The sequence below is a fragment of the Mobula hypostoma genome, chromosome 20 (genome assembly GCF_963921235.1).
Source record: "Mobula hypostoma chromosome 20, sMobHyp1.1, whole genome shotgun sequence".
Lineage (NCBI taxonomy): Eukaryota > Metazoa > Chordata > Chondrichthyes > Myliobatiformes > Myliobatidae > Mobula > Mobula hypostoma.
In genome coordinates this window covers 22,590,806-22,617,454 of record NC_086116.1, presented here as the reverse complement: position 1 = coordinate 22,617,454, position 26,649 = coordinate 22,590,806, and the positions used below count along the sequence as shown (strand labels likewise).

At 38.8% G+C, this 26,649-nt stretch overlaps 1 protein-coding gene and 1 long non-coding RNA gene across 15 annotated transcripts in view; one reads left to right on the top strand and one right to left on the bottom strand.

The window, feature by feature from the left end:
* anks1b (ankyrin repeat and sterile alpha motif domain containing 1B) overlaps positions 1-26,649 on the top strand; it is an 870,400-nt gene that overhangs the window by 605,784 nt on the left and 237,967 nt on the right. For all 14 annotated transcript variants that reach the window (XM_063072533.1, XM_063072513.1, XM_063072522.1 and 11 more), the window contains one exon: positions 17,340-17,505. In XM_063072533.1, coding sequence (XP_062928603.1) covers positions 17,340-17,505 — 166 coding nt within the window. The remainder of the gene's footprint in view (positions 1-17,339; positions 17,506-26,649) is intronic.
* Positions 17,706-26,498, bottom strand: LOC134359378 (uncharacterized). The gene is made up of 3 exons (XR_010021098.1): positions 26,363-26,498; positions 21,678-21,776; positions 17,706-18,431 (listed from the first exon to the last, which is right to left on the bottom strand). It is a non-coding gene; the product is annotated as an uncharacterized LOC134359378 (long non-coding RNA).

Here is a 26,649-nt window from a genome sequence, read left to right as displayed (position 1 = left end):
TATCTGCAAGAAGCAAGGAGTGTGATTGCACTTTTTCTACTTTGCCACACTGGAGTCCAAGAACAGTCAAGAAGCTTGTTGCTGTGCAGGGCAAGCTAATCCATTGGATTAACACGCCATTTTAAATATTTTATCTCTTTGCTCATGTGATGCTGCCTGGCCTGCTGCGTTCACCAGCAACTTTGATGTGTGTTGTTAGTGAGGTAGTGTTCGTGGGTTAAGCGCCCATTCAGAAATCAAATGGCAGAAGCTGTTCCTTAATCGTTGAGTGTGTGCCTTCAGGCTCCTATACATCCTCACTGACCTGGGCAATGAGAAGGAGACATGTCTGGGTGCTGGGAGACTATAATGATGGATGCCTCCTTTTTGAAGCATTGCTCCTTGAAACTGTCCTGGATGCTAAGAGGCTAGTGCCCGTTATGGAGCTGACTGAGTTTACAACTTCCTACAGCTTGTGTAGTAGCCCCTCATACCAGACAGTGATGCAGCCAGTTAGAATGCTATCCACAGTACATCTGTAGAAATTTGCAAGTATCTTTGGTGACATACCAAATCTCCTCAAAACTCCCAGTGAAATATAGCCACTGTCATGCCTTCTTTGTACTGCATCAATATATTGTGGCCCAGGATAAATCATCAAAGATGCTGACATGCAGGAACTTGAAATTGCTCACCCTTTCCACTTCTGATCCCTCTGTGAGGCCTGCTTTGTGTTCCCTCATCTTACCCTTTCTGAAGTCCACAATCAGTTCTTTGGTTTTATTGACATTGAGTACAAGGTTGTTGCGACATCAGTGAACTAGCTCATATATCTCTCTACTGTACACCTTCTTGTCACCATCTGAACTTCTGCCAACAATAGCTGTGTCATCATCAAATTTATAGATGCTATTGAAGCTGTGCCTAGCCACACAGTCATGGGTGTAGAGAGAGTAGAGCAGTGGGCTTAGTACACATCCTTGAGGTGTGCCAGTGTTAATTGTCAGCGAGCTGGAGATGTCACTTCTGATCTGCACAGACTGTGGTCTTTTGATGAGGAAGTTGCAGGATGTCCTTCACACCATCCTGTATGGAAGTATATTATCTTTAGTGTTTAGTTACTGGGAACTATCCATCTTTTGGTATTGTGGGGATCCAATCAATCATTAAAGTGCAGCGGTTGATGAAAGGATATCACATTTGCCTCTCTATTGTACAATTGTCCATGTTTTGTGAATGAAGAAGTTAAAAGCAAATGCATATCCTCTCTGTAACGAAACTTTCCTGTTTTACCACTTCATTCGTTCATTTGTTATGTGATGTGTGGTATGACATGTGTAGTCATGGTCTTTCCTTGACCATGATTGTTCTTGGCAAATTTTTCTACAGAAGTGGTTTGCCATTACCTTCTGGGCAGTGTCTTTACAAGACAGTTGACAGCCATTATCAATACTCTTCAGAGATTGCCTGACATCAGTGGTACATAACCAGGATTTGTGATATGTACCAGCTGCTCATATGACCATATACGTCTGGCTCCCATGGCTTCCCATGACCCCGATCAGAGGTGGGGGGAGGGGGATTAAGCAGGCCAGTGGAGGGAAGGAGCACTCTACACCTCCTTTGGTAGAGACATATCTCTGTCCTGCCACTTCATAGCATGGTTATTAGCAAAGATATATTTAAGGAACTGTTACATAATACTCAAAGCAAGAAAGGATCAGAAAGATTTGGCAACAGATTAAGTTGAAATAATGTGAGTAAAATAGTTTTGAATGTAAACCGATGTCTGCTTGTTTGAATTTTATTGCAAGTTTCTGCCGTGAAAATATATAATAATTTACAATGGGATCTCAATTACCTGACATATTGGAAATAAGCATTTATATCATTCTGGAGGCAATTAGTATTGGTGAGTTGAGCAGTGGTAAGTCCTGCATGAACCTTTGTCCCTAAAAATTGCTTTTCCTGTGTTAACATGGCAATGCAGTCCAACACTTAATCACTTCTCTTCAGTGACATTTTTTGTCAACCAGCCAGATTTCAACAATATGGCAGAGTATTTAATTTAGTTGTTTCCACAAGTAATAAGAAATGTGTGAATTGCTGATGCAGACAACATTCACTCATTTGACAGACTCAATAAATACATACAGTTTGGATGCATATTTGCAGATGTAAGATTAAAGATCCTGATTATAGATCAGAATTTTACTGAAGTTTATCAATCTACATCATATAGATTTCCTGTGCAAAACTGGAACTAATATTTAAGATTTTTGCAGTGAATGTTTACTTGCAACTTGTTTCAAGTGATTCTTTACAATACAAAATATTTGATTGATGTGTATTTGAAAGAACGGCAAAAAATTTTTGATCTTGTGCCAGATTTGAACCCTGCATTCCTTATGATTAGCGGTTTAGCTTTCCTGTCCAGTAGTTAGTCCGTAATTATGAAGCCTGTGTACAATTGCAGTGAAATATTTAGCAACATAAGCTAGTTTCTGGAATTCTGTGTGTATTTCCATTTTAATTTCTCCAAGCTTACAAAAAGAGTGACTGATCCATAATTTGTTAAAATGAGACCAAAGATTAATTTATTCATTAATTTATTTTACAAGCAGTAAATTGAATGGAGCTTTCTTTGTAACATGCTTCATAACAGATATAAAATGTTAAAAATTTTCACTACTCATTTTTGCATATTGAATATAACTTTTATGAACAGTTCATTCTTTAAGACGACACTGTATGTCACTCCATTTGTATGTGTTATTCTTTACCGGTTCTTCCACTCTGGCCACTGAGGTATATTCATTTGTTTGTTCTTAGTTGAATTGGAAACTTAGAAGTTCTTAATTTCCCTCCTACTCTCTCAGGGGAGTGGGTAGCTGATTAATTATCATTGCTCCATCTCCATTGGAAATATTCGTGGTTTCAGGTGAATTGGTCACCGAACATCCCCAATAACTAGATGTAGAGTTTCACAGAACTGGTTAAAGAGCATTTGTTCATTCAGTCGGAGAATGTTGTTCTGGGTAGATACAAGACTGAATTGAATTTTGCAACTTCTTTTAGTTGGCTGCCATTTTGACATAATTTAAAATCCCCAGCGACAGAGATTAGCATTGCTGATCGTCATTTCATCCAGATAATATTTTTATCTAGTGCCAGCATCAAATATGCTTAGATGATATGTGACACAGGTCAAATGGAACGTGAGCTAAGCCCAAATGTTAATTTCATTTGGAATCTGAGTTTCCACTGTACCTCAATTATTTTGTGACAACTTGTTTTATCATCTACATTTCCTTTCTGAAGTACTGGAAGCAGTACAAAATAATTGCAGAGATATCTACTGATTGGCCTGGATTTTCCCAGATGATGGTGTGGGAATGCTGCTTGCCATTAACCTGGAAGGAATCTGTCCAGAAAGATTAAGTGATTGATTTCGCTTTTCTGGCATGATTTGCAGTCAGGCACCAGCCAAAAGGAATTAATGGTGCTCAGCTCCAGTGATATCATAGAGCAGGCAGAACAGCCAATCAGTTTGATGAATTCTTACAGACAGGAAACCCTGGAGCAAAAGCATTTATGCTATTGAACACTGTGTACTTTTTACAGAAAGTGAAGTAAAAATTCAGACATACAATTGGGATGAATGTGAAAGCTGAAGTATCATACACAAACATGGAATAAATACTGCACATCTTGGGAATTTTTTTTCAGGAATGTATAGAATTTTTATGCTCTAGTTATGATTTAGAATGCTATCAAAATAACGTTTGACAAAGTTTAATATCATATCAGTGGTTTTTCCAGTGAAAAATGTGTAAAAGTATTGTTCACAGCAAACCGGTATTCCTATGTTAATTGGCTTGGTAACAACTGCAATGATTTATCCTGTCAAAGAACAGAGCATTAGTAACTGTAACCCATGTTTCACCATGCTCATAGCTTAACTGATGGTTAGATATTTAAGATTAAGCTGTTTTGCATTTACATCTGTCTCCAGTTATTTTGTTTTTTCTCTCTCTGCCATTGACGTAATTTTCTGTGTTTTGATTTTTTCTCTCTCTCTTCACTTTGACTACTTACCAAATGCAGCCTCGAACTGCTGCTCTAAGCTCACCTTTGTTATATGACAAACCGTTTCAATTATGTGGGTTGGTTACAATGTCAGGACAGACTGAGGGGCAGGAGATCTGTCAGGACATCAAGAACCAGTCCTCCTATCTTTCATTTTGGTTACTTGTTCACTTAAAGCACTAACCTGTCCGATACTACAAATGGTTCACTTAATGAATAACGCTGCCTATTGAATGATGCCTCTTTTAACGAGGGGGAAAAGCCAGTAGCTGTTGTACTTAAGAGGTAATCGTATTACACAGATCTAAAATAATTGATAAATTCCATTTCCACCATCAGTAAAACATTGTGCCAACATTTTTGATCCCACTATTTACTGAGAACATTGACATTCACTGACTTAGACTTTCATCAAATCTACATTATGCTGTCCTATCAGCTTGCCTTAAGCCTTGATCACATTGACCTTCTTGTCAGTGATGACAGACATTACAATTTGACCAGTGTGACTTCACTAATTGCTACTTACACATTCGCCAGGATAAAAGTGAAAAAGTCTCCTGCCTTTTTCAAAGCAGCCTGCAAAGCTCTTTATAGCCAATGAACCACTTATGAATTGCAGTCGCAATTGTAAAATTTGAAGGAACAAATTTACACACAAAGTAAGCACATGTAACAATTAAAGTAATGACTAGATCTCCTTTTCTTAGTGCTGCTGGTTAAAGAATAGGTACTGAAACTGCATTGTGCTTTTGGAAAAGTGGAGTAGGATCTATTGTGTCCAGTCGACCAGATTCATTCATTCGTGATGCGCCATGTCGTATGACATGGACGATCATGGTCTTTCCGTGACCGTAATTGTGCTTGGCAAATTGTTCTACAAAAGTGGTTTGCCATTGCCTTGTCCTGGGCAGTGTCTTTACAAGAATGGGTGACCCCAGCTATTATCAATACTCTTTAGAAATTGTCTGCCTGGTGTTAGTGGTCACATAACCAGGACGTGTTATATGCACCAGCTGCTCATACGACCATCCACCACCTGCTCCCATGGCTTCATTTGACCCTGATCATGGGGCTAAGCAGGTGCTACACTTTGCCCGAGGGTGACCGGCAAGCTAACAGAGGGAAGGATCGCCTTACACCTCCTTGGTAGAGACACTCCACCACCCAAAACAAGATTATACAACATTATAGGAAGAATTTTACCTGCCCCTACATCATTTCACTTTATCAAATAAAAAAATTCTGTTTGTCCCAACCATTGCCTTCCCGAACTCTCTCTACTACCCAGACTAAATTGTTTCTCTTTGTCTCAGTTCTGATAAAGATCCCAGACTTGAAACATTAACTACTTTCCTTCCCTCAACTGCTGCTTGACCCACTACATTTTTCCAGAATTTTCTCTTTTGAATATATAAGAACCCTTAGTGCAAAGATTTATGTGAAACACCAGACCTGGCAGTGCAGCATTCACTTGGGGCTGCAGTGAAGTTACAGCCTGAATTATGCTTCCAGAGTTAATTTCGAACTTTTGATCTTCTGCATGCATCAAATGTTCTTCATCAACTACATCTCGATGGGTAGTGGAGAGTAGAGAGTATATAGACTAGCTGAATCAAACCCAGGTACAGGACACTAATGCCCTTGAATGGAAAATCCTACAAAAAATAGTGGATACGGCGCATTCGATCACAGGTAAAGCACTCCACACCATTGAGCTCATCTACACGGAGTATTGTCGCAGGAAAGCAGCATACATCATTGGGGACCCAAACCACCAATATCGTGCTCTCTTCTCGCTGCTGCCATCAGAAAGGTGGTACAGGAGTCTCAGGATTCACACCACCAGGTTCAGGAAGAGTTATTACCCCTCAACCATTAGGTTCTTGAACCAAAGGGGATACCTTCACAACTTCACTTGCCCAATTACTGAACTGTCCCACAACTTATGGACTCACTTTCAAGGACACTTCATTGCATGCTCTCAATATTTCTTGCGTATTTAGTTATTGTTGTCATTTTTCTTTCTTTTGTATTTGCACAGTTTGCTGTCTTTTCCACACTGGCTGCCCGTCCTGTTGGTACGGTCTTTCGTTGATTCTAATGCAGTTATTGGATTTATTGAGTATGCCTGCAAAAAAATGAATCTCAGGGACATATAGCGCAAACACGAGGAAATCTGCAGATGCTGGAATTTCAAGCAACATACCCAAAAGTTACTGGTGGATGCAGCAGGCCAGGCAGCATCTATAGGAAGAGGTACAGTCGACGTTTCGGGACGAGACCTGAAAGGCTTCTTTCAGTTAGTCCCGACGAAGGGTCTCGGCCCGAAACATCGACTGTACCTCTTCCTATAGATGCTGCCTGGCCTGCTGCGTCCACCAGCAACTTTTATGTGTGTTGCTCTCAGGGACATATATATACTTTAGTAATAAATTTGCTTTGAACTTTCTGAGTCCTGATAAGAGCTACAGATGAATTACTGCTGACATTAATGATCTTATACAGATAAAATTCTAATTTTTTATAACAATGAAAATTATTACTGATTTTCCTTTCCTTTGGCTTTTTAACTGATTACTATCTATTGTTACATTTAAATGAGAAAGGATGTGTGATGACCAGGTCTCTCAATCTGATAATTCATAATGAATTCATAAATGCAGCAGAACAGGGTTGACTGATATGAATAGGCTTTAGATACTATTTGTACTTTCTTTTCTCCAAGAGTCTTCTTTCATTATGCTGTGCAAAGATTGTTGACCTTTATTACAGGCCATACTTGAAGTAATCATAAGGTTGTTCAACCTCAGATTTTGCTTTTAATAAAGCAAATGAGTTGATCACTGAATCACAAGCAAGAAGCCTTGGAGGTTGATAACCTCAATGCCTGTTAATAACTTGAAGCTAACTGAAGTTCCTCCTTGTACATCCTTTTTATAGAAGAATCATTAACAATGGCAATGTTCTAGCTTCAGAATATTTTAACCCAATCATATGTATGTAATGTGGTAAGTGTCAGGCTAGCTTTCCGCTTTAACCATGTTGCATTCTTTCATGATCTTAAATCCTTTTTGTCCACTGTACACAGTGGCCACTTTGTTAGGTACACCTGTACACCTTCTTGTTAATGTAAATATCGAACCAGCCAATCATGTGGCAGCAACTCAATGCATTCAAGCATGCTGGCATGGTCAAGAGGTTCAGTTGCTGTTCAGATCAGCTGTCAGAGTGGGGAAGAAATGTGATCTAACTGACTTTGACTGTGGAATGATTGTTAGTGCCAGACAGGGTGATCTGAATATCTCAGAGACTGCTGATCTCCTGGGATTTCATGCACAACAGTCTGTAGAGTTTACAGAGAAATATGCAAAAAAAACAAAAAAAACCATTAAATGAGTGGCAGTTATGTGGACAAAAATGCCATGTTAATGAGAGAAGTCAGAGGAGAATGACCAAACTGGGTTCAAGCTGACGGGAAGGTGAGAGTAACTCAGTAACCATGCATTACAACAGCGGTGTGCAGAAAAGCATCTCTGAATGTACAACACGTCAAACCTTGAAGTGGATGAGCTGCACCAGCAGAAGACCACACCAGGTTCCACGCTTGTGGCCACTTTATTCACTGTGAATTTAGAGGCATGTTAAAATTATGATAGGTAATTCTGTGTAAAATATAAAATGTCAATAATTTACCGTATCACTAAATGTCATTTTTTTAGGAGGTGACCTTTGGGCATTAAAAGCCTCAGCTGCTTAGAAGATGATCATTTTACAGGTGAAATGACTGAAACCCTTGTGATATGTCATGAAGGATTTTACACTAATAAAATCACTGAATTGTTTTAGGGAGGCCTATTTGGAGATAGGTCCGTGTAAAATCTGTAGAATAAGATGGATGAAGCAGTCACTAAGCTGTGGAAGAGTAGAAGGTTACCATAATAAAACAACAGAACAGAAACAAAGTATTGATTGAAGCTCAATGCTGATCTCGTCTGGGTGATTGCTGTGGACTGCTCCTTTTGCAATGAATCTGACCTCAATTTTTGAATTGAAATCTTTTATATTCTTGGAGTTACCATCCCAATCACCACTGACTGATTCACAAATTTACTTTGCTGAGCTACACAAGGCTGGTGCTCCAAAGGAACTTTATAAATATCAATTTTTATCAATTTCTGTTTTTTAATGAAGTGAATATGTGAAATTTATGTTGGAATAATTTCCCTTGTTAACTGATAAAATACATAAATTTGATCTTCACTTGTACTTCTAAGGACATGTATGTACTCTGATAATAAATTTACTTTAAATTTTGAACTTTGTGTCTACTCAACAATAGCTTCTTTAATAAAGGAAAAAAACATCCTTCCTTGTGCTGTTGTTGCCAGTTGAAATGTCTCAGCATGACTTAAAGGATAATCATAAATGCCCAGTACCTTTGGAAATGGATATCTCATAGAAAGCATTGTTAAACAAAATTGTTAATATTTTATATATCACAAACAATGTTCATTTAGAACACCAGCCAGTTCAGAGATGTAGAATGATCTGTAAAGCTGTACATTGATTTGGACGGTCATACCAAGAAAGTTTTCAATCAGTTTCGGAAACTAAGGCCAAGTTTCATATTAAAAGGAATAGATCCATTACAATTCAGTCAAACTAAAACAACTTTGATCTCTAATCAATTTTCCTGCATCGTTCAACTAGGAATTTGTTTTTGCTCTAATTTGATGTAAGTGCTGAAAGCAGCATGGGATAGTAACAGGATACCTGGGCCACAGGCGTTCCATTGGATCAACAATGTGTATGCTTAATAATTGAAGTAAGGAACTGCAAAGGAGAGAGTGGGTGCACAAGAGTCATAACAAGGAATGCATGTTTGTAGATTGGACTTTTGAATCTAATCATATGAGAGCTTGTTCATATATACTGGTAAGTTGGGCATTTGTAACCCAGAAAAGTCTGCATTACCATTTTGTTCATTATCCAAAGGGAGAGGATTTTATGTTTGTTACAAATAATCATAGAAATTTTTGAAGGTTTTTTGTAAGCTTCCTTCAGTATCAATCCATCAGCATAGTGTAGTCTCAGAATGACGAAAAGGACAGTGCGGTAGATTTATAATGAAAGTAATACTCATTCTCCCGGCATATGCTGTATTGATTATGAGAAAGTTTCCCTTATGATTGACTATGACCTGACTGTGGAGTAAGTAAGTTCATAAAGTTCATCAAGAGCTTTGAGTTCTAAGAGGAGCCTGAAACACCTAAGGAAAGTGATCTGTGAGGGGCTGAATCTTGGGCGAAACTTGTACTTGCTGCAGATCCACACTCCCTGTTAATGCAGTGTTGAGCAAGAATCTATAAAAAATGACAGCTATCTAGAATGGGAGTGCAGGTTGAGTGCAACGGTGACCTTGACCTCAAATGGTAGGGAACCGCAATGCCAGTTGCAAAGTCTTAAATTGACACCTTAGAAGGTGGCAGACGTACATGACAACCTTAAAACTTACTGAGGAGATTAAGAGATAGGAGCAAAGGTTTCTTTGTTGCTGGAGGTAAAGGACCTTTCTATACCTTCTCATTTGGGGTCCCCATCCGTTCCTGCAACCTCCCCAGTGCCACTCGTCCCGTTGTAGCATTGTTCCTTCTTGCACAATAATTCATGGCAAAATTATAAAAACCACCTTTATTTTTAAATTCAAAGTTAGCGCAACTGTTACCTTTTTAGTATTCTCAGCACTCACCTGAATTAGCTCCTACTGCAAAGAATGATTGCCTTCTCACTCTTTTGAATTCAGTCAGCCTTATGCCTTTGATATCTTACAAATGACGGTATGTTTCAGTCTGCTATAACAGAGGTGACATGGATCTCCTCCAGTATTCAAGGGCTACTTTGATGTAGGAAATTCAATTGTATTGTGTAAAGAGGTGAAATTAATGTATCTAGACCATGTTAAACATGAATTCAACTTTCTTCGATTTGTTTTAGTGCATGTTGTTTATAAAGTTTTCTTTCTTCAAAATCAAATCCAATAAGGCTAAAACATTAAGGAATTATCAATCAAAAAGAAACTCCAATAAGGAGCAGAATCCTTTAGAAATAAAAATGACCTGTTTACCATTATGAAAAGGACAAAGTGGAGTGTTTCAGATATTGATCATACTGAGAGATCAGGGACTTAGAAGCAGAATTGTTCAAAACCCTGCACAAATGAATGTTAGGATGAATAAAGTTCATCACAGATGCCAGGCAAGTTTATTCAACCAATGCAACACTCACAAAATGCTGGAGGAATTCAGTAGGCCAGGCAGCATCTATGGAAGTGAATAAACCAGTTTATACAACCAGCTGTGAAAATAGATATTTGACCTCACTGATGTTGGGAAGTGCAGCTCAAAAAAAGCTAATGAAATTTGTTGGGAAGTTAAGGGGAAAAATGGTATAAATCAACTTCTAAAGTGCAAGTGAAAGAGAAAGATTGCCTCTATTTGCCACACGTTTATTTGAAACATACAGTGACATCATTGATTGTGTCAAATCAGAAAGAATGTGCTATGGGCAGCCCGCCAGTGTCATTACGTTTCCAATACCAACATAGCATGCCCACAATTCACTAACCCTAACCCGTACATCTTTGGAATGTCAGGGGGAGGGTAGGCTGAAGTAGCCGTATGAAACCCGTGTGGTCACGGGGCGACCATACAAACTCCTTACAGACCCAGATCGTACAGCTGCCGTTCAGTTCCCGCCACTGTCTGTAAGGAGTTTGTATGTTCTCCCTGTGACCACATGGGTTTCATACAGCTACTCCAGCTGTGCTAAAACATTGTACTAGCTGCTACTCCACTGTGCAAGACATAGGTGGACAGCAGCAGTAAGAAAGGTGTCTTTGTGAATAGTCTGAGGAAGGGGATGCACAAATTTCAAAGTAAACTTTATTATCAGACTACATACGCTCCATATCACTAATCACTACATACAACCCTGAGATTATTGTTACTGTGGGAATACTTTGCAAATCCATAGAACAGTAACTGTATACAGGATCAAAGGACAACAAATCTATAGAACAGTTAACTGTAAACAGGATCAAAGGACAACAAACTGAGCAGATGCAATTATATAAAAAAGCAATAAATAACGAGAGCATGAAATAACAAGATAAAGAGTCCTGAAACTGAGAAAGAGTCCTTAAAGTGAGACCCTCAGCTGTGGGAATACCAGAAATAGAATGCGTGTAGTTATCCCCTTTTTGTTCAAGAGGCTGATGGTTGAGGAGCGGTAACTGTTCTTGAACCTGGTAGTGTGAGTCCTGAAGCACCTGTACTTCCTACTTGATGGCAGCAGCGAGAAAAGAGCTTGGCCTGGGCAGTGAGGATCCTTGAAAACTGATGCTACTTTCCTACGACACTGTTTCATGTAGATGTGCTCAATGGTTGGGAGGGCTTTACCCATGATATACTGAGTGGAATCCACTACTTTTTGTAGGATGCTGTATAAGGGCTTGAATGCTGCTCATGCTAGAGCAAAAAAGACCATTGAGACATCTGCCAATTCAGTTTAATTTTAGCTGTCAATATATGTGATGTGCCTATGCTGTGAATTGTTGCAGCATCATGTCTGACTGAACCTGAAAGCATCAGTCACCATTTAATTTATCATTGTCTCCATCTGTTAAGGAGCTGATGGAAATCACTCCTTGTTCAATACTGCAAACCCAATAACAAGCCAAGCACTGCTAATGTATATATGTACACCTGTCTGAATCTGAACCTGCATCTCGTGTGTGGAAGGGACAAGCTGGTTGCTATTGGATAGAAATATTCCTGACCAATCTTTCTCCCTGTCCTGCAGCAATGTTGTTTCATGATTCTGCTAACATGTTGTCATTCTTATAATAGAAGCTGTAAATGTTTCTCTTTACAAAAGAAGGAGGAAACAGGTGTGGTTCCTGTCACACTGTTATGACCCAAGCTGTAAGATTCAAAAGCTATTGTCAATGTACAAGAGAGCAAACTCTGAACAGCTATAACTTGCTGAATTATAATTTGTGGAGCATGAAATCTGTAGATATTCCATTGGTATTAAGATCTATTTCTAATCTATCATCAGTGACTCACTACTTTTGGATTTCCATGACCATCTGTTGCTATTATCATGGACTTCCACATAATGATCATTTGTTTGAACATTTTTACACATTAATGACATCCTCCTGCATTTCTGCTAAATATACTACTCTCTGTACATAAAGCAGCCCATCTGAAATGATATAATATAATTCACATGTCTTGCGGCTTAAAGCAATTTTGGAAAGGCATGGTGTGAACTCCTCACAACATGCTCCTGGATGTTGTCAGATTCTCACACTAAGACAGATCAGCTTGCATGTGGTGCTAGTCATTTTCTTAGGGAATGAGTCAGCATGGTCCTATGTGCTACACTAATTAACAGACCGGAAATATAATCGAACACAGTGCTGATAAAAGGAGGTGGCTTTTGCTCCCATTTAAGTACACAGGCCGGGCCAACCTATTGAACATGCGGTTTCCTTGTTTCCGACATATGATAGTCATTTACATATTGGTATTCAGAAATCACATTGTTGTGATTTCAAAGAGTTACTTAACTTTCTGTTCTTTAATATTGTAAGAAAAACTGGGATGTAGGAATGAATGGTGTTGAGCTGAATACAGAAAGGAGTTCAAGGATAATCTACTTTTGGGCTTCACAGTAGATTTAAGGCAAACAGATCACTAGATTTTGTTACTAAACTGCCTGAGCTGAATTTAGATAAATTCATGTTTTAAATTGGGCATCATTTTAATCGAGTTCAATTTTAGTTTCTGAAGCACAAGGAAAACTTCTGAACTCTAGAGGTTAGAGAGAGTAGGGCTAGGGGAGTCAACCATGGGACTGTGTAAGATAAAATGAATATACAGGGTTAATTCTGAACAGATCAACCAGAAATGCAGAGCAAGGGTCAAAGCAAGAAACTCATAAAAGCTAAGTCAAGATTTATATTCAGTTTTAATGCCAAATAATTTTTATTATTTTAAAAATCTAGGCAGTGGATGTTGTTGAAATATACACTGGGTTCCCTCCTGGGTCTGCACTTCCCATTTTAGCAGTTACATGCACTAAACATTTTAAAACAGTGATACAGTGAACAGTGAAGAATTGGAATTGAGAGGGTACAATCTTTGTCAAGAATAAACCCACAGAGTGGTTGTGCTCTTGGTAAAGCATGATGTAACAGCTGCAGAAGAGACAGATTTCACAGCAGAAGGGAGAGATTAAAAATAGAACTGAATAAATTATTAATTGGAAACATATATAGTTTTCTAACTACCCGCGATTTTGCCAAATTCTTCAGTAGATTTCAGCAGGTGTGATAGCATTCCACTTAATTGGATCTGTCATTAATCTAGTCCAAGGGATAAGTAATGAGTGCACCTGAAAACAGATATCTGTGAAATGGTTAATACTGTTAGAAGCGATTAGGACCCGATTAGTTTGGTGATCTTTATAATTTTACTCACAATGCAATGGACCTGTGAATATGTTTACTTTGTAATTCGCCTGGTTTTTGGGCATTTCTTTACCTCAAGGTGTAATGGTGACCTGCCTTTTGTGCTTTGCTACATCCCTTGTACTGTTAAGTGTGAAATTCCAGGATTTTAATCCAAAGAGGGAAGATCAATTGGATGTTTTCAAACCACAATGGCTTTGTGATTTGAGGGGTCACTTGCAGATAGCAGTGTTCCTGTGCAAGCAATACAATCCAAGTGTTAAAGGTCCCAGGTGCTTGGTAGACAGCCTCAGCAAACTGTTCCTCTGCATCACCATATGGAAACAATATGGCTACAGAACGCAGGTGGTAACGTGAGTGAAAGTTTAAACTGGTAGGAGGGCTGCGCTATTTAGGTGTTTTAAGGTTCTTTCAATGTTGCTGTTATGCTCATTTGTGACAAATTGAGGATATTCCTTCACACTTCTAATGTCTCTTAAAAGTTGGTGAAGTGATTGTGATATCAGGAGATGAACTGTCCATTTTAGAAAATGCTACCTCTTACCTGATTGTATCTGCAGTAACTTCACTGGTTCAGTTACGGTCAATAGTGATCCACAAGATGTAAACGATGAAGAATTCAGCAAATGACATGCAATTTATCATCAAACGAAACTGCAGGAAATGTTCTTTATTGGACTTTGTGTTATGAATGGATGTTGCTTATCAAAACAACCCAAGCCCACTGGGGCTTGCAGCCTCTGCTGTATTCAGCCTGATTTGCTATTTTTTCACAATCACATTGAGTTAATGGGTTGCCCTTATGTCTTGGTGAGAAAATTGAAAGGAAATTAGAATAGAACATTTACTCAGTAGTTGTGGATGAAAATATTCACCAACACTTCACTCTTCTCACCCACATTCTGTCCTTCACCTTTATTGCAAGCAAGGATGTTCGTGGAGTTTTTCTTCCCAATAGTTGTTAGTTGTTGAATACCATGCATAACCGGATGTGGCCAAGTTGCAGAGATTTTATCGAATCTGCTGGCTATGGGATTATGTAGCTTTGGCTAATACAAACCACTTGCACTGTTCAACACGAATGTAATCCTGTACTGTAAGCTTAATAGTTGCCACCTGTTTTATAGGTAGTGGCTGGTGATGCCCCTGGAATGCCCCTTTTTGCACAATATTGAACCATTATTGCTTCACTAGATGTTAAAGTGGGTGATCAGTTTGCTTTGAATTTACACATTGTGGTGGAGTGCACTTTTGTTGCTGCTTATTGTCCAGTTTTGCTCTTTTAAATACGTTCTCATTCCACCCCATTTAACATGGTGCTGGTGCCATACAAAACAATCTTATTGTGCAAAGATAGGATTCTGCTTTCACAAAATTGTTTGGTGGTCACACTTGTCTATACCATCACAAGCAAGTGGATGGTGAGGAAAATGTCAAGCAGTTTTTTTTGTATTTCCTTTGGATCTCTCTTCATCTATCTTAACCTTCAAATGTGACCATCTCTACCCTCAGCAGAGTTTGTGCACACTCCCTCTTTGACGGTACTCAAGGCTGAAACTGGTTTTGAACAGGGAGAATTAGGGGACACAGGCATCATATGACAAGGAAGATTTGAGGCATACCATCAGTAGGACAACTCATGGTTTTATGATTTCATTTTCCTCATGTAATTTACATTGACTTCCTACACTCTGAATTCATTCAATTCTATCAATTTTGGTAGAAAATTACTGATTTATAAGTTAAAGAAAGGTGGTAAATGCCATGAGATTTCATAAGTTTAGGAATCAAAGTGGAGGACTTCCAGTGTCATTCTTGCCTGACTGTTTACTGCTGTACCACCATAGAGGTAAATCTGTAGAATAGTAACTATAACAGGATCAATGAAAGATCAACCAGAGTGCAGAAGGCAACAAACTGTGAAAATGTAAATATAAATAAATAGCAATAAATAACAAGAGCATGAAATAAAGGGTCCTTGAAAGTGAGTCCATTAGCTGCGGGAATATTTCAATGGTGGGGCAAATGAAGTTGAGTGTAGTTATCCCCTTTTTCTCAAGAGCTTGATGGTAGAGGGGTAGTAGCTGTTATTGAACCTGATGGTGCGAGTCCTGGGGCCCCTGTACCTTCTACCTGATAGCAGCAGTGAGAGGAGAGCATGACCTGGGTGACGGGGATCTAAGATAACACAGTCCAGACTGGATAAGATGGCAGATTTCTTTTCCTAATAGATTTTTACAGTTTCATGGTAATTATTGCTGATTTTAGATTTTTATTCAGAGTTCTATTAATAAATTGATTTTATAGTTCTTAGTACATGTGGCAGGTTTTGAGCTTCATTGCATATTTAGCTTGGGGCACTGGATGGAACTCAAAAATTTGCAGATGCTGGAAATATGACACAAAGAAAATATGTGTAATCCAGGACTCTGGATTGCTACTCCAGTTATGAACATCCTGTGTTCAATTGTTGAATAGCTATTCCAAATAGTGTTGAATTATGCTTTATGATGGCATTGGTTCACACAATACTCAAACACAGGAATAATGCTCTGCAGGAAACCTTATAAGTAACACAGACAAAATGCTGGAGGAACACAGCAGGTCAAGCAGCATCTTTGAGTCAACAATTTGGGCTAAGATCCTTCTTCAGGACTGGAAAGGAAGTGGAGGGTTAGAAAGTAAGAAGCTGGGAGGCGATAATTGGAAAAGACAAAGGAAGAGAAGAAGGAATATGATAAGAGAGGAGATAAGGGAGAAAGGGAAGAAGGGGGGAAGTGGGGGTGGTGAGAGGCATGTGAGGAGAAGAGGTAAGAGGCCAGAATGGGGAATAGAAGAAGAGGTAAGGGGAAGGGAAAAAATTACTAGAAGGAGAAATCGATATTCATGCTATCAGGTTGGAGGCTACCTAGACAGAATATGAGGTCTTGCTCCTCCAACCAGAGAGCGGCCTCGTTGTGGTAGAAGAGAAGGCCGTGGACTAACATGTCAGAACAACAGTGGGAAAAGGAATTAAAATAGTTGCCCATCAGAAAATTCTGCTTTTTGCGGATGTAGCAGAGGTGCTTGACAAAGCGGTCCCTCAACTTATGTCTGGTCTCACCACTGTAGTGGAGGCCACATCGGGAGAACTGGATGCAGGAGATGACCCCCAACGTATTCGCCAGTGAAGTGTTGCCTCAACTGGAAGAATTGTTTGGGACCCTGAATGGAGGTGAAGGAGGAGTTAAATGGGCAGGTGTAGCATTTCTACTGCTTGCAGGGATGCATATCCAGAGGTAGGTTAGTGGGGAGGGACAAATGGGCAAGGGATTCATGGAGGGAGTGATGCTGTGGAAAGTGGAGAATGGGGGGGGGACGGTAATAAAAATATGTTCAGTATTAGGGCCCCATTGAAGATGGCAGAAGTTGCGGAGCATGAATTGTTGAATGTGGAGGCTCATGGGGTGGTAGGTGATGAAAAGAGGAACTCTATCCCTGTTAAGGTAGCAGGAGGATGGGGTGAGCACCGATATCCAGGAAATGGAGGAGATGCTGGTGAGGGCCACATCAATGTTACTTAACTAATAAATGAGACTTAGAGTTTTCTAAAAAAACTGTACACATATACCACAGATTAACAAAACATTATTTTGACAGAGCAAACTAAACTGCTTTGAAAATGTATTTATAACCGAACAGTACAATCAGATTAAAGTCCTTAAATCACATTTTTAAAAATCTTTTGCAGGAATCAGAAACACAGAAAGATGACCAGACTCTGGACATGAGGCTATCTCCATCATTGGACAGTTTTCCTCCAGAAGAAGAGGACAATCCTTATGAATTCCTGACTACTGCAGTCACAAAGAAACCTCGTTCATTGGAAATATCCAGGGTATCTTCAGGAATAACAGGTAACTGGAGAAGGGGAGAGGTTTAATCTTGTCCTTTCATATCTGTAACTTTGTCTGAAATTTAGCTGTGATATACTGTGTGTGTGTATACACACACACAGTATATCACAGCTAAATTTCAGACAAAGTTACATATATATAGAAGCAAATGAGTGAAACTTTACTTTACCTTATACTTTATTGTCGCCAAACAATTGGTACTAGAACATACAATCATCACAGCGATATTTGATTCTGCGCTTCACAGTCTCTGGATTACAAATATTAAATATTAAAGATATTAAAATAGTTAAAATTAGTAAATATTAAAAATTTAAAACTTGTATGCATCGGTGCCCCACTGGACACAGCCCACTTGCTGATGTAAAGTCAATTCATTTGTTGCAGAGATACATCCCAGGATGTGCTGGGACACGTCATCAGTGATGTAACCTGGGGTCATCAGGTGTTTCAGGTCCTTCAATATCAGACACCCTCGCCCAGGCAGCTCAGCCAGGATTGATCAGGCCCTGGCTTGTGTCTCAGCAGCACTAGTCCACGGGTCACACCTCTTGATCCATAGCCATCTGGACACTTGCTCAGCGGCCTCTGTGATGGTCCTGATGGTTCTTTTCTTTGCAGTCCCCATAGTGCCAAGGAGAGAGTAGATTTTATACAGCTAGCAGCCAGCAAAACCTCTATACCCCACCTCTCTAGGCTTGCATCGTGTCTCTGGCACTGCTCTGATAGCTCCTGATATTCGGCTTTGTTACACTCAAACACCTCCTCAATCCGGTCTTCCTAGGGAACTGTCAGTTCTACCATGACCACCTGCTTCGAGGTTTCTGACAGAATGACCATATCAGGCCTCGGGGATGATGATGTGATGAAGTTAGATACGTCTCTGAGATTTCTTGCAATTAGGACTTGATGGGCTGAGGGCACTTCTGTGAACAAATATGAGGGGCAGCATTTATCAGAGGTCAACCTCAAAGATGACCCTTCAAATCCTACTAAAGATCCATGTAGAGCCCAACCCCATAGTACTTTGTCCTTTGGCAAGGACAAGGTCATGCAAGAGGGAAAAAACTGGTCCCTTAGCATGTACTTGTTAATGTTGATGATAAATTATTCCTTATGTTTCATTTATGGACATGTGTGAGAGAGAATGAGACTAGTGGGATTGCCTCCCTGGGAGCCAGTAAGGCCACAATGTCTTGGAATAGAATCCTTCTGGGTCATTATAAGATAAATTATAAGATTTAAATATCTTGAGTGTGTTAAATGCATGACATTAGAAGGATCTAGAAGGCTTTAAGTGAAATGAGATGCTCAATATCAATAAAATTAAATTATATGCATGCTTGATATAAAGATATACAAGTGCTTCACATCATCCTTCGTTCTGTCCCTTCATATGCATTTTCTCCCTCTAATTTCCTCCTTAATCCATGTTGAACATCATCTGCATTTCCTTCTGCTTGTTTCTCTTTATGCTACGCTCTTATCTTTCCTATCTCTCTCCTTTGTTACTGTCTATCTTACCTCCAATGGTAAGGCAAAAGGACATACAATAGTCCCCATTTAGGAATCAGAAGTAAAGTGAGCAATTTCAAGTTCCTGAGTGTCAACATCTCTGAGGATCTATCTTGAGTCCAACATGTGGTTACAAAGGAGGCATGACAGCGGCGATATTTCATTGGAAGTTTGAGGAGCTTTGGTATGTCACCAAAGGTACTCAGGGATTTCTACTGATGTACTGTGGAGAGCATTCTAATTGGCTGCGTTACTATCTACTATGCTGGGGGCGGTGGGAGGCTACTGCACAGGATCAAAATAAGCTGCAGAAAGTTGTAAACTCAATCATTCCCATCATGAGCACTAGCCTCCCCAGCATTCAGGACATCTGCAAGGAGAGATGCTTCAAAAAGGCGGCATCCATCATTAAGGACCCCCATCACCCAGGACATCCCTCTTCTCATTGCTACCATCAGGGAGAAGGTACAGTAGCCTGAAGGTACACACTCAGTGATTCAGGAACAGCTTCTTCCCCTCTGCCATCTGATTTCTGAATGGACATTGAACATATGAACGCTACCTCAATGCTTTTTTTTCTGTTTTTGCACTACTTATTTAACATAGCTTTTTGATATATACTTACTGTAATTTACAGTTTTTATTATGTATTGCAATGAACTGCTGCTATGTGACAAGCAAATTTCATGACACATGCCAGTGATATTAAACCTGATTCTGATTCTGTCATCTAGCTCTCCTTTCTCTTTTATGAACTCTCCTTTCCTTTTATATCCCTTTGTCTTCAGATCCCTATTACTGTCCTTGCAAATTCAACTATTATTAAAACAAAGTCATATGTCTTGGCTTTTGCTCTCTCTTTCAATTTGATGTCATTTCTGAAACTTGCATGACATATACAGTTATCGTCATCATGTCAAATTGGATCTTTTCTTTTCTATCACATTCCCAGGCACCCTGTTCATAATCATAGCCTGCTTATTTAAAAATACATTAACTCTGCTGTTTCATTTTTAAAATATTTGTTTTCTAGAAAAATGTTCTTTCTGGAATCATAGAATTATATACCATAGAAACACACCCTTTGGTCATACTTACCCATGCTGACTAAGACACCTATCTGAGCTAATCCCATTTGTCTGGGTTTAGCCCATGTCCCCCTAAACCAGGGGTTCACAACCTTTTCTGTGCCTTGGAGCCTTATCATTAACCAAGTAGTCTGTTGTCCCCAGGTTGGGTAGGTGAGTCCAAAACTAGAGGACACAGATTTAAGGCGAGAAGGTTTGAAAACCTGAGGGGTAACCTTTTCCAGACAGATGGTGCAGGATTTTGGACTCACCTAGTTAGAAAAAGACTGTGACCACTTATCTAGGCCCCTCATGGTTTTATTTACCTCCTATAAGGTCACCCCTCAGCCTTCTACGCTCCAGGTAAAAGAAGTCCCAGCCTATCCAGCCTCCAGTTATAACACAAGTCCTCCAGTCCTAGTAACTTCTTTGTGAATCTTTTCTTCTACCTTTCTAGCTAAATTACATGCTATAGCATGGAGACCAGAACTGTGCAGAATTTTATTTAAAATTTAGAGGACCTTTGGTGATAATTGGCTTATCATCTCCCTAAGAATGTCAAATGGTGCAGCACAACTTCCTGCTGTATTCTGCAAGCATCCACTTTACCAATGAGATCTACTGTGTATCAGTCTTTAGGCTGCTCACCTATATACATATAAAAGACAAAATTGTGTATCTTTCTAGTGTTCTTTGGGCGTGGAATGTTGGTCCCTAAAATTTGAAATGCCATTTTCTCTGTGTTTAAATAAAAAAAAGTGCTCGATATCTGCAGCATAGCGGTTAGCATCACATTTTACAGCATCAGTAACCCAAGTTCAATTCTTGCTTTTGTCTGTAAGGAATTTGTTGGTCCTCCCTGTGACGGCATGAGTTTCTTCCAGGTGCTCTAGCTATCTCCCACATTCCAAACATGTACAGTTAGTAAGCTGTAGGCATGCCACGTTGGCACCAGCATCATAACAACACTTGCAGGTTGCCACCAGCACAGCCTTGGACTGTGTTGTGTGTTGATGCAAATGACACATTTCACTATATGTTATGATGCACATGTAATAAATAAAGCTGATCTTTTTTCTTTATAAAATTTTCAGTTCCTCTTTTTGTAAAGTTTAATCTACTCTTCACAAATTTCCAAAAGCAAATATTTGTTTAGTTATGTTACCTTTTATGTTAATATGTTCTTTATTTTTAATTAGACTGGCATCTTAATAAGGATAATCCGTTTATGTTGAGCTAGGTGATGTATTTAAGTAAAAAAAATGAAGTAAATCTAAATTGTTTCACATTCTTTCAGTTTAACGTACAACTAATTATAATATATCTTAGATCAACTCACGGCTAATTGACTCTGATTATCTTTCAATTCAATGTAGCTAGTATCTCTCTTTTATACTCTTTACTTATTTGTTCAATTTTGAAGATGCAGGCAATGCTGAGAAGACCAGCATTTATTGTCCATCTTTAATTGCCCTTGGACAGTTGCTGGTGAGATTTGTACTTCATTTGCTGCAATCCTTCTGGAGAAAGTACACTCTATTGGGAACTGCTGTTTGGGGAAGAGTTCCAGGGATTATACTCAACAATAACCTTGGATGTAGTTGTGGTTCTCAGCTGTAGCAGACTGAAGCAGGAATATTTGATGGTTTCCATCGGAGCTGCTTGTACTGGTCACCTTCTTGACGGCACCTAGGAGGTTAAAAAAAACTCAAAGATTCAGGACAACTTCTCGCTCTCTGCCATCCAAGTTCTGAATGGACATTGATCCCTTGAACACTACCTCACTACTTTTCTATTTCTATTTTTTGCACTACTTATTGTATTTATCTACATGTATATATATATATATATACTTACTGTAATTCACAGGTTGTTTTCTATTATTATGTATTGCATTGTACTGCTTACACAACAAATTTCACGACATATGCCGATGATATTAAACCTGATTCTGATGATGAAGGAATAGTTGCCTTTGTCCTTCTTGGTGTTAGAGGTCACAGGTTTGAGAGGCACTCTGGAGGAGTAACCTCAGTATTTTGTGGATGGTATGTCATTCCATCCATCGTATGACCACGATGGATGGAATAATATTGAAAGAGGTTGATGGCTTGCCAATAAATTGTGTTTCGACGGTTTTGGGCTTCTTGGGTGAAACTCATCCAATCAAGTAGGGAGTATTCCACCACATGTCGCAGTGCCTTCTGGATGGTGGAAAGACTTTGGGATGTTGTGAGGTTAGTCACTCATCGAAGAATATTCAGTCTCTAACCTGTGCCTGTGTCTTTAGCTGTGGTGTTCAAGTACAGATCCACATTAGTTTCTGGTCACTGATTAGACCCTGCATGTTGATAGTCCAAGTAATTCTATTGAAAGTCAAGGGCACATGGATAGGCTCTTTTTGGAGAGGATGATTGCCATTTCTCAGTTTATGTCTGAATATTTTCTAGGTCATGGTAAATGCATGGACTGCTTCAGTTTCTGAGGAGTTGCAGTTCAAATGGAACATTGTACAATCACAAATTAGTTTCCTCACTTTTGATCTTTCGGTGGAAATAAGATCAGTGATGACACAGTTGAAGATACTTCAACTGTGGTCAGTAGTCCAAAGGATCCTTGCAGTATCCATTTTTCATCAATTAGTGCCGTATTGTGTTTCTGCACTTTTATAGTATATACTGTAGGTGTATCCAGGATATGGTGTTGGTTCTAAATAAATGGTGGAGAAGACATAATGTCTGACTTGTTGCAGAATGAATTGAACAGTCAGTCTAATGTTACAAATAATTTTTCCTTTTCCATTAATTAATCAGTTTATCATTGTTATGTAATTCCTCTTCATGTTTGTATTCTACTGGATCAATAAAACAAATCAATATGTAATAGATAAGTAATAAATTCATTCATAATCACACAATCTTGCAAAATGGCTATAATCATAATGTTTGAAATATGATCTAGCAAAGAATCTGGACATTTTGAAAAAAAAATCATACTTTGAGTACGTCCAGCTCTGTGTTCCCTGACTAAACAAATCTCTCTTTTTATTGGTTTGAAGAAGCTTGTAAGTATATTTGCTAAGAAAAGATTATGTGCCTTGTGCCTTTACTACAAGCTGTTTTGATGTTAACCAGTATTGAAGTTTGCATTCTGATTCATTCTTTTAATGATCAAAGGATTAAAAGTATGGCTTTGTTACAAATATACTTTTAACTGATTTTCATAAGCTGTTTTAACAAGTTAGCTCTCATCCAATTCACAATTTCACCAAATATCGATAAGTGCACAAGCTTTCAGTACACCAAAAAAGAGTAAATAGTGGTTTACAAGTATATTTACTATCTAAAGATCAGCAGTAATATGTTACAATAACTAATTATTTAGAAAATATAACAAAATAGCAAGTATTCTACGTTACCTTTAACTCACACACCTGAGTACTATTGCTATTCATTTGCTCTGAAATAAAACAAGGTGTACCATTTCTGCTGGCGGGACAAGTTTGTTTTTGTCAATATAGAAGAACTACGTTATGTTTTTATAAGAAGTGTTCTGCTACAGGGCTATTCTCTTTTTACATTTGTTAACCAACTCTCACAAGATCAGCAGGTGTTATAATATCAACCAAAAACTATCAATGGTAAAATTGCACATCCATTGGAACAGTGGAAATTGAATCTATTTGATTTTAATAACTCTTTCCTGATTACCAGAAAATATTAAACTCTTGGCTGGTTTGTTGTTGAACTTAATGACAACAGTAACAGTTAACTCCTAATATTTTGTCTACGAGGATAATTCCCAATGTGGCTCCTGGGAACCTTTATAGTACATTTTAATCAGGATCTTAAACCAAAGCATGCTGTCAAAATTGCTTACTATTCGAATCTGTTGAAAACATAATTGTCTAGTAATTTTACTACATTCATAGAGAGGCATTAGGGAACCTGAGACTCAGAGGGTCAGGAGCTAGATGGGAAGAGTATGTGGGGCTGCCAAACCTATATGGTTTGAAGAGTGGGAATGACATTCCAGAGGACACACAAGGGGCATAATTGAAAAGTTTCTTTGTGTAATGCTCTCGAAACAACTTTTCTTGAGGTGATTTTTGGTAGTTGCTTCTGGGAGTACTGCAAGGCAAATGAGGCCAGTCCATTTGCAATTGATACATAATTGTAACTAGTAGAGAAAACTGGGTATTTCTAGGAAGTAATACACACAAAATGCTGGAGGAACTCTACAGGTCAGGCAGCATGTATGGAAAAGAGTGAACAGCTGACGTTTCAGGCCAAGACCTTTCATCAGGACTGGGGAAAAAAAGATGAGAAATCAGAGTAAGAAGGTGGGAGGGCATTACCTCCCTCTGGTGCTCCTCCTCCTTCCCTTTCTTCCATAGCATTCTACCCTCTTCCATCGGATTCCCCCTGATTATCTCTTTCACCTGTCAGCTTCCCAGGCCTTTACTTCACCCCACTCCCTCTCCTGGTTTCACCTATCACCTACCACCTTGTACTTCTTCCTCCCCTCCCACCACCTTCTTGCTCTGACTGCTCATCTTTTTTTTTTCCAGTTCTGATAAAGTGTCTCAGCCCAAAACGTCAACTGTTTTACTCTTTTCCATAGATACTGCCTGGCCTTCTGAGTTCCTCCAGCATTTTGAGTGTGTTGCTTCGACATCCAGCATCTGCAGATTTTCTTATTTTTGTACTTCTAGGAAGTCGTGGGTTATATTTCTGGAATGATGTGAAGCAACCTGGGTGTTGCTTCATTTCTCTTCTTGCAGAGTTGATTCTGTGAAAAGTCAACAGAGATTGTAATTATACTAATCAATTGATTCATGGAAGTATTTTTCTTTTAAATTCTCCATCACATGTTCTAGCAGTGTCTTCAACACAAACATTGTGTTTATGACATCTCTAGAACAGGAAGATATGAATAACCAGGACTGGAAAATAGCGAGACATTCTAACTAACTGATAATCAAAGCTCAGTCCTATAATATGGATGATGACTAGCATCCCAACCCGAATTTAGCTTCAGAATGAATTAATCAATTACAGAATTGTTGTACAGTTGTATATTAGAGTTAGTTCCTCAAAGCAATTCGTGGAAAATTTTGTAAATTTAATGCATTCTACCTGGTAGAAAATAGAGATGGTTATGTAAGAGTAAGTACGTAAGACATTTAGAATGATTCAATTTACTCACCTGCCCTGAAGCAAATGTGGGGAAAATCCATTTTCAGACAATATAATGGAACATATCAATAGGTTCCTCCAAATAATATTATGATCTGAGCATTTGTGCAAGATATGCCTGAGATTTTCCAGCCAGACTAGTTCAGTGAATCAGCAGTAACATTTTGTTCCAAACCTATAAATAACTGCAATATCCATTTTATTTAGAAAATTTAACAAGGTAGTAAGTATTCTACAGTACCTTTGATTCACATCCTGAACACCATTGCTATTCATTTACTCTGTGGGATAATACCAGGTGTATCATTGCTCAATGCTGAACAAGTTCGTTTTTGTCAATATAGAAGAGCCACGTTATGCTTTTATAATAAGTGTTAGGTTGCAGTGTCATTCTCTGATTTCAGTTATTAACTAATTCCTCACCAGGTCAGCTGGTGTCATATCCTCTTCCAAAACGAGCAGTGGTAAAATGGAAATAGTTCAAATTTAAAAGTACATTTATTATCAAAGTATGTATACTATATACAACCTTGAGATTTGTCTCCTTACAGGCAACCACTAAACAAAAATAAACAATAGAACCCATTAAAATAAGAAGACCATCAAGCACCCAATGTGCAAATAAAAGAACAAATCATGCAAACAATAAAAAGTAAGCAATAACATTCAGAACTAAAGCTCATGCAAGTGAGTTCACAGCCACGAAGAAACAGAGTGGAGAAGTCCAGTTTGCGAACCGGTTGTAAAAAGGCAGAAATCACTTTTACTTTCCCTAGTGCAGACAGACAAAAGTATAGATGCTCCTTTGGGCTTTTGTACCCAGTGAGGGAAACTTGGATCTCCCCTGCCACAAGCTCACTTTGTTCTTTGACGACCAGGAACATCCAATGGACTGTTCAGCAACTGCTTGTTCCCCCCACTGCCTCCAGTCCTCATCATCATTTTTCCTCTAAAGCTGCCAGGGTGATTTTTCAGCAATTCAGACCAGCTAGTTAACCAAAAAGGGATCTAGTTATGGTAAAATACACCAGAATTTCAGGATCCATGAGTGAGTTTCTAGTTCATATCAGTGCTCACCCAATGCAGATGTGAAGAGGACATCACAGCCTTGTCAGAGGGTACACTTTGGGGACTTCAATCCTGGGTGGTATCCTCAGCCACTGCCTGCAGCATTTTCTCTTCCGTGAGATGTATATCACTCCTTTCGTATAACTTAGCTACTGAAAAAGCAAACATCACAATGATTTTTTTCATTCCTTCTTTCTCTCCTTCATAGAAAAGTGATCTTCTGATATTTTCCTACTCTCAAAGGTTTAGCTGATCAGCTATCTTTTTCAACCTGTCCTTTATGCTCATCTTCAGCT